Source organism: Dendrobates tinctorius, unplaced genomic scaffold (genome assembly GCF_039654945.1).
Source record: "Dendrobates tinctorius isolate UK_male_01 unplaced genomic scaffold, ASM3965494v1 ptg000243l, whole genome shotgun sequence".
In the NCBI taxonomy this organism is placed as follows: Eukaryota; Metazoa; Chordata; class Amphibia; order Anura; family Dendrobatidae; genus Dendrobates; species Dendrobates tinctorius.
The window spans coordinates 11,561,892-11,575,000 of NW_027361910.1; the positions used below are offsets into that span (position 1 = coordinate 11,561,892).

General features: G+C 40.0%; 1 protein-coding gene across 1 annotated transcript in view; it reads left to right on the top strand.

The window, feature by feature from the left end:
• TMEM132D (transmembrane protein 132D) overlaps positions 1-13,109 on the top strand; it is a 1,611,777-nt gene that overhangs the window by 1,337,732 nt on the left and 260,936 nt on the right. The window contains exon 5 of the mRNA XM_073557069.1: positions 5,365-5,508. Within this exon, the coding sequence (XP_073413170.1) occupies positions 5,365-5,508 (144 nt within the window). The remainder of the gene's footprint in view (positions 1-5,364; positions 5,509-13,109) is intronic.

Consider the following 13,109-nt stretch of genomic DNA (forward strand, 5'->3'; position numbering starts at 1 on the left):
TATGAGCAGCTCTCCCTGAAATTTTGCTTGGCCTTCCAGACCTTATCTTGACCTCCACTGTTTCTGTAAACTGCCATTTCTGAATTACATATTGAACCGAGGTAAGGACAACTTTAAAACGCTTTGCCATCTTCTTATAGCCTTCTCCTGCTTTGTGGGCCTCCACCATTTTCATTTTCAGAGTGCTAGGCAGCTGCTTAAAAGAACCCTTGGTGGCTGTTTTTTCGCACAAGGTTAGAGGAGGCTATGTGTTTCTAAACCTGTGGAATCTGCATCAGCTGGCCTTTCCTAACATTGAGGGTGAACAAGCCATAACCCTTACAGGATAATTAAGGTCTGAAACCTTGGTCAAAGTTATCTGAGCACGCAAATCTTCAAAGGTGACCAAACTTTAGCATCAGACCATTTTTCTTTTCGTAATTTTTAAAATGTGAAAAAATGACAATGTGTATTACTTTTTAGCCTAAAATACAAAACAAATGTGTCATCTTTAACTTTAGGACTTTTAGAGATCATTTTATCTTCAACTTGCTTAACTGTTCACAATAACAGTAATTTTGACCAGGGGTGCCTAAACTTTTACATGCCACTGTATATACTACATTCATACAACATACATACATACATACTTCATATATACTACATTCATACAACATACATTCATACTACATACATACTACATATATACTACATTCATACAACATACATACATACATACTACATATATACTACATTCATACAATATACATACATACTACATACATACTACATATATACTACATTCATACAACATACATACATACATACTACATTCATACAACATACATACATACTACATACATACTACATATATACTACATTCATACAACATGCATACATACATACTACATACATACTACATTCATACAACATACATACATACTACATACATACTACATACATACAACATACATAAAACATGCTACAGACATACAATATGCATACTGCATACATACTACATACAATACATTCATGCAATACATACATATAGACATACAGTACATATAACATAGAGTACATACTCACCATCACTTGTCACTTTGTTCCCCGAAGCCAGTGTCATCTGTAAAAAATATTAAAATAACAAACAACCGATATACTCCCTGATCCGCAGAAATCCACAAGTGCCCCATGACGATCTCCCGCAGACGACTCATTTCATTTGATGTAGAGTCGTCTCTATGGGCACTTCATGAGGCAAGACTTAGGGATTTAATCATATGTGTTTCAAATGTATTTTAGGAGTTCTTTTTTCATATTCATTCCATCACCTGTATGTGGTACAGGGTATGAATGTAGCATATATGTAGTATGTATGTAGTATGTAGTATGTATGTTGTATGAATGTAGTATATATGTAGTATGTATGTAGTATGTATGTTGTATGAATGTAGTATATATGTAGTATGTATGTATGTATGTATGTTGTATGAATGTAGTATATATCTAGTATGTATGTAGTATGTATGTGTATGAATGTAGTATATATGTAGTATGTATGTAGTATGTATGTATGCTGTATGAATGTAGTATATATGTAGTATGTATGTAGTATGTATGTATGTATGTTGTATATATGTAGTATATATGTAGTATGTATGTAGTATGTATGATGTATGAATGTAGTATATATGTAGTATGTATGTAGTATGTATGTATGTTGTATGAATGTAATATATATGTAGTATGTATGTATGTATGTTGTATATATGTAGTATGTATGTAGTATGTATGTTTTTTTTTTTTTTTTTACATTCAACACATTAGCCGGATGATGGGACTACTACTGTCCCATCATTGACTAATGTGTCAATCACTGTCATTGTAACAGGCATCGCCCAATGGGACTTGTAGTCCCATCGGACGATGACTTCACACACACACAACCCCCGGCAGGCCCGCACAGACCCCCGGCAGGCCCGCACAGACCCCCGGCAGGCCCATACAGACCCCCGGCAGGCCCGTACAGACCCCTGGTAGCCCGCACAGACCCCCGGCAGGCCCGTACAGACCCCCGGCAGGCCCGCAAAGAACCCTGGCAGACCCGCACAGACCCCCGGCAGGCCCGCACAGACCGCGCATCATGATGACATCATTTCAGCAGCCAATCACAGCCATGCCATTAGTTAACATGGCTAACACAACTGGCTCATTGCATTATGGGAACTTCTGATTTCGTTATTCGATATTGTAAAAATATCGGTACTCGGTATCAGAATTCCGATACAGCGAATATCGACCGATACCCGATATTTGCGTTATCGGAATCCTCAACACTATTCATAAGACAAGATGGTGTGATGGTTGCAGCTGATGATGGAGGATGGTGTAGTGGTTATCTAATATATAAAGCTCAATGTGGGTGTGTATGTATGTACAGTATGTATGTATGTCCTGGATTGGCATCCACACCGTCGCAGCTACAGTCACAAAATTTGGCACAGTCACACGTCTGGACCCCGAGAGCGTCATAGGCTATATTGTGAGGTGAAATTTTAACCCCGCGCATTCCAATTCACAAAACAATTTTGCCCCTATCTACATAATAGGGAAAAAGTGAAAGGAAAAGTGTTGGAGGCAAATTGACAGCTGCCAGATGTGAACAAGGGGGACTTAAAGAATGAGAGCGATGGCGCCAAAAAGTATATACCGTACAATTGCTGTGGGGCCCTGACATGGGATACTCACCACACACGGGGATTTGAACACACACACAAAATGCGCCACACACTACCACGTGCTTCAACACATATACCACCCTCAGCACACATTTCCACCACACATACACCAACCTCGCCACATAAATGTCGAAACACCAAAGTCAACACTCAAAACTCACCACGCTGTCCCAGAGCTGTTTAAAAGATGAAAAATGAGCTGTGATTGGTTGCTATCAGCAACAGTTTTCTTTGTAGACAGTTGTGGTAACTGAGGCCTATTATTCTTATAATTTCTATGGCGTTATCGTCCTTCTGTAAAGCTGGAAATAACAATTTATTACTGTGCCAACACAGACCACCCTCTGACACAGACTGCAGGGGGAGCCCAGTATCACACAGGATAGAATTAGATACATGGCTCAGCAGTCAGTATCACACAGGATAGTATTAGATGCATGGCTCAGCAGTCAGTATCACACACGAGAGGATTAGACACATGGCTCAGCAGGCAATATCACACAGGATAGGATTAGATACACAGCTCAGCAGTCAGTATCACACAGAATAGGATTAGATACACGGCTCAGCAATCAGTATCACACAGGATAGGATTAGATGCACGTTTTTTTATGTGCAATATAATCATTATAATTTGTTATAACTAACCACAGTTGGTTACTATGCCCAGGCAACACTGGACTCTTCAGCTAGTACTTCATAAAGGGGGACAGTATAGTGGTTACAGTTCACAAGTGGAAATGGTGTGTGGTTGTAGTTCATAAGGGAAACAGCATGGCAGTAATATGTCATAAGCGCAGATAGTGTGGTTTTATAGTTCATAAGGAGGATGGTATGGTAGCTATGGTTTATAAGGGTGATGACTTGGTGATTGTAGTTCATAATCAGTGACAATGTGGTGGGTGTAGTTAGTAATAGCTGTAGGTGTGAGAAGTCATCATGGCATCAGTATAATAAAGAGAAGAGTCTCACCTGTAAATTACCTGGGTGTAAATGGTATTTGTATAACTTGTTAGATACCATTCTGCTATGTGGCTATGTTAAGAATTCCTAAATACATATTTAGGTTAGGAGCACTAAATCTTTGAATTTGGTGGGGAACAAAAATGTGGGAGTCCTTCCTCAGTGTTCTGTGTAATCTAAGAAGAAATACTATAAACTTACTATATTATCAGTACTCAGAGAGGTATCACTGTATGTTATTTGTGGTGTTACATAAGACTGCAAGAAAATGTGCCTTTAATTTTGGGTTCCATTCCTTCTTTTTTGGTTGAGGAAGGAGTGTGTAACTGGGTGTGAGCTCAAGAAAGAGCTGTCGTCTGAAAATGGTTGTGATTTCCTTCACGCAAATGGGGAACCAGATTTTACAATCAAACCCCTTCTGCCATACTAAAACTCCTGTCTAAAAACTCAGTAACCCTGCATAGTTAGTTGGAGTGTGTGGAACGGTCTCTGGAGCTGAGTCCACTCCACATGTGGTAGATGCCTACCATGTTACACAGCATGCAACTGTCTAATCTCTGAATGCTGTTGTTACCCATTTATATGCTTCTGTGAATTTCTGAAAACAGATTTAAATAGAGCGATCACCAGTGCTTGCACTCACCAGCTTCCATCAGTCTCAGGGATGCTATTGTGGGGTGCCGGTGGCTTGCCATGAAAGCAGGGGTCTTCCAAATTCCGTCGTTGAGACAATGTGAAAACTGCAAGATTTCACATGCAATTTTAATTTAAACAGTCCATACAGATAAGTCTTCAGAGTATGTGCAAGGTGTGCATGTAGAGTAATAGAAAAAAGATAGTGATTTTAGGCTATTGTAATGAAAATGTTGTTTTGTAGTTGCTTATAACGATGGGTATTCTATGACATGCAATTGTGTTATTTGCATTCACAAGTGGTTCAAGTTTATAATAATACCGTACTTGTAATTAGAAAAACTTTATTTTGTAGGTAAAACTTACTATTCTGCATTGCTACGCCTAAAATTCAATTTTCTGAGAAAGGACTAAAATTGTTCAAATGAGTGACTCCAAAAATTGACTCAAAAATCTGTTTAAAATTGAACAAGGTACAAATGCCCTTCCACTATTAATATAATTGTTTATTGATTCTGCAAGCAAAACTGTAATCAATGTAAACCAAAGATAATTTCAGTAACCAAACACCCTACTGGTTTAGTGTCTTGGATCTGAGCAGAAGAATAAGAATGAAGAAATGCATCACCTATGAGTTACAATGCTGGCGCTATGTGATTTCTCTCTATGGGACCCCATCTTTTGTAGCATCTTTAGAAAAATTTTTAGTAGCTTATTACTCATATTTTACTCATTACTTTTAGTCATTACTTTTACGCATTACTCATATTTTACTTAGGATTAAGCTGCCTGCTCTATTGATTTTTTTCCTGCATAAGCAATGGCTGGATAATCTGTCACATTTTCTTTTCAGATTGGCTGATTTTGCAGGATGACCTATAGTTAGGAATAGAATAATATTAGAATCTCATCACAGGACTTTTCATCTTTAGCTATGAAAAATCTTTTGAAGTTGGGCTGATTTAAAGTAAAATGTCATAATCTGTGCTGACAATTGTCCAATAATTGTTGCGTCTATTTCTAAATGTAAAACAATATCTTTATATTTTAGGAAGCTGAGATTCTCAACACTGCTATTCTCACTGGGAAAACAGTAGCCGTTCCTGTTAAAACTGTTGCTGTAGACAGTAGTGGCTCTGTGACTGATGTCTCTGAACTTGTGGACTGCAAATCATCAAATGAAGATGTTCTTAAGGTATGTGCCTACATATTCAGTACACTTTTTCAAGGCAGGCTATCTAATCTATCTATTACTATAAAGGAAAAAAAAGAAGCTAGCGCGAAACATGCGTTAGGGGAGTCCCCTTTGATCTCTCCTTGAGTAAATTTACTATGTCTTGATTTATTTGAGTCTGTTGCCTATGTACTTATATATGATGCTGCATATTTTGCCTTATGACTCTCCATATGCATTTTGCATGATTAAGGTATACACAGAATCATTTCTTGCTGCACTATAGCCACTTAACATTTTTGCACATATATTAATGATGCAATATCATTGTGTATCCCCCTGTTTCTTTTATTTAACATGTGACTTATGCGACTTGCAGTTGGGAAAGAAAGTATTTAGCCAGTCACCAATTGTGCAAGTTCTCCCACTTAAAAAGATGAGAGAGGCCTGTAATTTACATCATAGGTAGACCACAACTATGAGAGTCAAAATGAGAAAACAAATCCTGAAAATCACCTTGTCTGATTTGGCAAGATTTATTTTTCAAATTCTGGTGGAAAATAAGTGTTTGGGCACCTAAGAAAATGCAAGATTTTTGGCTCTCACAGACCTGTAATTTCTCCTTTAAGAGGCTCCTCTGTCCTCCTCTCATTACCTGTAGTAATGGCACCTGTCTGAACTTGTTATCAGTATAAAAGACACCTGTCCACAACCTCAAACAGTCACACTGCAAACTACACTATGGTGAAGACCAAAGAGCCGTTAAACGACACCAGAAACAAAATTGTAGCCCTGCACCAGGCTGGGAAAACTGAATCTGCAATAGGAAAGTGGAGCACCCCGCAGGGCCTGGGGGTACTCGGTACCGGGCCTGTCGACTTCAATGGGGGACGGTGTCACGGCGGCGGCGACCCGGTCCGTGGCCCAGAGGCGTCCAGTAATAAAATAGGGGAAAGTTGTGTGGTATTTATGTGGTAAAAAGGAAGATAAAGTTTATAGATGGTTAAATAAGTGACGCCACCTGTGGTATTCTGGTCAGAGGTGGCCAGCGCTGCGATGTTGTTCCCCTGAGACTGTTGGTGTGTCGCAGCTGAGGTGAAAATAGCTCTCCACAGGTAGAGCAATAGTCCCAGGTCAAAGATGTTAAATTAATAGTCAAAATGGCTGTGAACGTTGGGGTGCAGAGAAATGAGAGAAGGACACAGAGAGGTGCAGTTTCTTTACCTTTTACTGGCAATTGGTTGCAATCTGGAGTACCACATACAGGTGATGGGATGAGTATAAAAAAAGAACTCCTAAAATACATTTCAAACACATATGATTAAATCCCTAAGTCTTGCCTCATGAAGTGCCCATAGAGACGACTCTACATCAAATGAAAAACTGGAGAAAACAAGAGTCAAAAAACTATATAATTAATATTTTATTAGTATATTAGAAGACACATATGTGAGATACAGGACATGTAATATTAGATAAGATGGTCTGAGGGTAAATTAGCCTAGAACAATGGAACAGACCAGCGACAAGGACAATTAAAAGACCAATTATAACAATGACATCAGGGTAAGTAAGTGCCTATCGGATGTGCAATAGAAATAGTGAATAGTCATAAGCAAAAAGATGTCAAGATATCCAGACATTGATCACAGTCTATTGCACTCTACCCTTAAACAAAAATATTAAGCTGCTGACATAGTAGTAAAGTGTACAGCTGCAGCAGACATAAGTTAGTCCCCATTGACATAAAGTGCATATAATTGCTGTATAAGAGACAAAATGGCCCGTAATTAAGTCAGCTGTAACTGCAGGACATCACCACACAGATCAGAAAGTACAGTACTGGAGAGACCCACAATATGCTGTCGATCGAAGTACTGTGGTCACATAAAGAGGTATACTGCATAATGGCCGCACATGCACAAAAACAGTATAATGAATCAGCACATACCCATCATATCATGAGACAGCCGCTGGTCAGGAGACCCCAATGTGCGTTTCGCGGTATAAATCCCGCTTCCTCGGGGGGGGGTCGGCTGTCTCATGATATGATGGGTATGTGCTGATTCATTATACTGTTTTTGTGCATGTGCGGGCATTGTGCAATATGCCTCTTTATGTGACCACAGTACTTCGATCGACAGCATATTGCGTCTCTCTCCAGTGCTGTACTTTCTGATCTGTGTGGTGATGTCCTGCAGTTACAGCTGACTTAATTACGGGCCATTTTGGCTCTTATACAGCAATTATATGCACTTTATGTCAATGGTGACTTACTCATGTCTGCTGCAGCTGCACACTTTACCACTATGTCAGCAGCTTAATATTTTTGTTTAGGGGTAGAGTGCAATAGACTGTGATCAATGTCTGGATATCTTTACATCTTTTTGCTTATGACTATTCACTATTTCTATTGCACATCCGATAGGCACTTACCCTGATGTCATTGTTATAACTGGTCTTTTAATTGTCCTTGTCGCTGGTCTGTTCCATTGTTAGAGAGTCAAAGAGTATAAGCCAGCTCACCGACTTCCATGGGAGCACGGATCACCATCCTGCAGTGGTTAATTCAACGAAGCAAAAATAAATATATCCAGCTCCACAAGAGAATCGATTTTCGGATTTATTCCAATAAAGACAAAGTACAAATCAGCTCCAGGACTGCATTGATAAAGATCGCATGTAGCGATCAAAACGCGTCGCTTATGTCCCTCCTGTGTGAGCTGATGCAGTCCTGGAGCTGATTTGTACTTTGTCTTTATTGGAATAAATCCAAAAATCGATTCTCTTGTGGAGCTGGATATATTTCTTTTTTCTCTGTTCCATTGTTCTAGGCTAATTTACCCTCAAACCATCTTATCTAATATTACATGTCCTGTATCTCACATACGTGTCTTCTAGTATACTAATAAAATATTCATTATATAGTTTTTTTGACTCTTGTTTTCTCCAGTTTTTTCAGGTGATGGAATGAGTCCGGCTTGCCTGGAGGCATTCAGGGGATCCACCTTGCCAGGTGGGGATTTAGGACCTTCCTTCTGCGCTTTGTGTGTGGGTCTCCGCTGTTTATAACTATGCTGCGACCCTCAATGGCGTGATGATTTCACTAACCTGTACGGCTGTCTGCATGAGCCTATTCCACGGGTACCGTCCTTTTCACCGTCGGCCCCCGGCTCCTTATCCGCTGCCGTGCCCTCAGGTGTTCAATGTCGCACAAGAATTTACAATTCCCTGTACTTTCAGATTGGGCGATCAGAACATACAGCTCTGACCACCAAGGACTCTGACGTCCCTTTTCTCCCTATTAGCGCTTTGCTCAGGGGTCTGCTATATGCAGTATTTTAGCTTCCCCAGAGCCCCTCTGTCTCTGCTCGTGTCCTTTCCCTCTTCATGGATCAGTTGCCCCTCACCAGCTCCTTACAGATCAGCTCCCTGTCTTCAACTGACAGGATCTTCCAGAAAGATCTTTATACCTCACGTTTTAACTGCCTTGTCATTTCTCCTCACAGCTTACAGTTGCCCTCATTTCCATGACAACTCCCTCAGCTCACCTCTAGCTGACTCACCAACCCCCTCTGCTGGACAGAATTTATAAGGCATCTCCCTTTTCTGACCTGCAGCAGGAATTGTGATTTAATCTCTGTTACCTGGCATGGGAGTCCCTTTCTGCCTCCAAGCATGACTTCACCTCTTAGAGTGAGGCGATGTCACTGTGACAACCGGACTCTGGGGTGTCACAAAAGCAGCTTGGTGTGACAAAATCAATTATGGGAGCAATAATAAGAAAATGGAAGACATATAATACCACTGATTATCTTCCACGATCTGGGGCTCCATGCAAGATCTCACCCCATGGGGTCAAAATGATCACAGTAAAAGTGAGCAACAATCCCAGAACCACATGTGGGGACCTTGTGAATGACCTGCATAGAGCTGGGACCACCGTAACAAAGGCTACCATCAGTAGCACATTATGCTGCTAGGGACTCAGATCCTGCAATGCAAGACGTGTCCCCCTGCTTAAGCCAGTACATGTCCGAGCCTGTCTGTAGTTTGCTAGAGAGCATTTGGATTATCCAGAAGAGTATTGGAAGAATGTCATATGGTCTGATGAAACCAAAGTAGAACTGTTTGGTAGAAACAAAACTTGTCATGTTTGGAGGAGACAAAATGCGGAGTTGCATCCAAAGAACATAAAACCTACTGTGAAGAATGGGGGGTGGCAACATCATGCTTTTGCGTCTGTTTCTCTGCAAAGGGACCAGGACGACTGCACCGTGTACATGAAATAGTGTATTGTGATATTTTGAGTGCAAACCTCCTTCCATTAGCAAGGGCATTGAAGATGAAACGTGGATGGGTCTTTCAGAATGATAATGATTCCAAGCACACCACCAGGGCAACAAAGGAGTGGCTTCGTAAGAAGCATATTACGGTTCTGGAGTGGCCTAGCCAGTCTCCAGATCTCAACCCCATAGAAAACCTTTGGAGGAATTTGAAAATCTGTGCTGCTCAGTGACAGGCCCAAAACATCAGTACTCTAGAGGAGATTTGCATGGAAGAATGGGCCAACATACAACCAACAGTGTGTGCCAACCTTGTGAGGATATACAGAAAATGTTTGACCCCTGACATTGCCGACAAAGGATATATAACAAAATATTGTGATGAACTTTTGTTAATGACCAAATTCTTATTTTCCACCATGATTTGAAAAGTAAATCTTGCCAAATCAGACAAGGTGATTTTCTGGATTTGCTTTCTCATTTTGACTCTCATAGTTATGGTCTACCTATGATGTCAATTACAAGCCTCTCTCATCTTTTTAAGTGGGAGAACTTGTACAATTGGTGGCTGACTAAATACTTTTTTTTCCCCACTGTATATTCCATATATATGCATGAATAGTAATCTGACTTCAGTATTTGAGACCCATTTGAGACCCATTGCACTGCTGTCACATTATTTTTTGCATACTAATATTTATATATATACGAATGATGGAAAATTATTGTATATTCTTATATCCTATGACAAAAAATTATATACCTTCCAATATATAACCAGTGCTTTTACATATCATTTGGGGTATTTTTTGTCGTTCCCAGACTCCATGGATGCAAATCCTGTATAAAAAAATATAATAATATAGACTAGCTTGACCCGTGCAAAATTTTTTTTTCAGAAAAAGCAAGCTGGTCAAATGTAAATGTGTTTCATGAGCTGTTGAACACAGACAGGTATTTATATATGTTTTGCGCGTCGGCTCCCGGTGTCTATGTTGCCACAGTGACGGTCACTGGCTGACGTCGCGTGACATGTGACGCCTTCGCCGCTGCCCATCCCATAGTCTTGTCGGTGCATGTGTCATGTAGTGGTGTCTATGGTGCCTGCTCTACTTATGACACTGGATTACAGTACGTGATTGGCTTGGTCTGTGATTGGATGATGGGGCTTTTAAACTCACCTCTTCCTTTAATGGTTATGCCCCTTGAGAAAGGCCTCCCAGACGAAACGCGCATCGGGGTGACGCTCCCGGATCAAGCCTTTGCTTCCCCCTGTACACTAGGTAATTTACCGTGCATTTAACTATTTTTGGGTGTGGTGGTTTTTACATTTCTCTTATAGGCTTTAGTTATGGGTATGTGCAATATTAGGGGTTATCTAATTGTTACTGATAATCGCATGTGCTGGTAGGTGATTATATGTCACCTCTTTATTGCATAACATGAGGTTTACTATATATCATATCTGTTTATTTTGACTGTTGGTTAGCTTAAAGTTCATTGCTCCAACAATATATAAAAAATTCACTCTGTATATAATATATTGTTTACATTCCATATGCTATGTACTGTAATAATTTTGATTCGTGGTGCACCTTTCTTTCAACTTGTGCCACTAGGGGTAACCTCTCCTCTCCCTATATCTGTATATCTTAATAAATATATATTTTCTATTTTTCAATATATCTGGGTTTTTGTCGTTTTTCTTTGTTCTTCGGTATGACATATGCGATATCCTTTGCTATAGTCTTTTCATCAGTATATCTATTAATCACCTATATGTGTGAATTTATGTGATGTCATTCACAAGATATTTATATCAGGTAGTTATATATGTAGATTGGTAATACAAGAAATTGTTTTGATAAGTAGAGGCCAAAAAATGTTTTCCCGCTGAGGTGCCACCTGCAGGTCATTGTGTCTTTCTGCAGGTATATGAAAATGAATGTTTAAACTGTATTTACTGATAAAATTGTGAATGTGTGGTTTTTTTGGCTGTTTTCTTGCTGAAGGGAGCAAGTTTACCTTTTAAATGGTGTATTGTGTTTGTGTGGGGTGAAGTAATCATCGAAAAAGCAGTGCATGTTTACAAATGTGTTGGTAGTGTGCTTTGGGGTACTGTGGTGCCACCTGCAGGTCATTTTTCCTTACTGCAGGTTTATGAAAATTAATGTTTAAATTTTTGATGTTTTATTTTTTGATCAAATCATGAATGTGTGGTTTGTTTGGCTATTTTCTTGCTGAAGGGGGCAAGTTTATCTGTCAAATGGTGTATCATTTGTGTGTGTGTGTGGGTGCAGTATGAACGGGGATACAAAGGAATCACCAAAAAACAGTGTTTAGAAATAATAGAATAGATTTCTGATTATTTCATATTAAATACATAATTTTGTTTGTTTGCATACCACACTCTTGGTTTGATTTACCTCTGAGCTATATCTCCAGTTTTTAATGTTGTGTACCCCTATTTTTTCTTGTATTTAATGATAATAAAAATTATTGTGATATATTTTGTGGGTTCATACTCCTTTGCTTTGAATAGTTTTTTTTCTATTAGTATAAAGGTGGCATTTTTTCCTCCATCCAAACAGTTGAAAGTGGCCTGTTATCTATTGTGATATGCCATTTTTAGTAAATGCTTGCATTCTCCATGTAGTAATGACTTAGGAGAAAATATCCTTAAAGCTCTGTGATGTACGAATCCTCTGCTATGCGCTGTACGAATAGCATTAGAGAAAGTCTCTGGCTTGTACCACAGTATGGGTGTGGACCCAGTGCGCCATGGGCCAGGTTTACCCTGGAGGGGAGTGACTACCGGTTGTTCACTAGGGCCTTTAATGGTGAAGATAGGCTGGGCTGCCAGTAGACACCAGGTACCACTCCAGGGCAGTCCCCGGGATTGCAGCAGCTGGCCAGAGGGTCAGAGGCTTGGATATGAGATATAGGAGGGCACGTCAAAGGCATAGTCATATGGTCCATAGTCAGGGCAGGGAGGGCAGGCAGCACAGGGTCCCAAAGCAAAGCTGGAGTCAGGGATATAGAAGTCAAACTGAGCGAGTGAACAGGCCATGTCAATAATGAGAGATAGAATACTGAGAAATACATAAGCGGGTGCTAGCATTATAGGAACCAATGTTCGGGAAAGGAAATGAGGGTGGAGTTGCTTCATGTTTCACCTGCTAGCAGGTGATAGGCTGGTGAAGTAGATATCTGGAGGACACAGTGGATACAAATTCCTGTAGAGTTCAGTCATGCCCCCCTATGACTCACACTCAGCACAAGGGAACTTAGGGCGATGGTCAGGTACTGGGTCGGGCACAGCGAAACACACAGTGA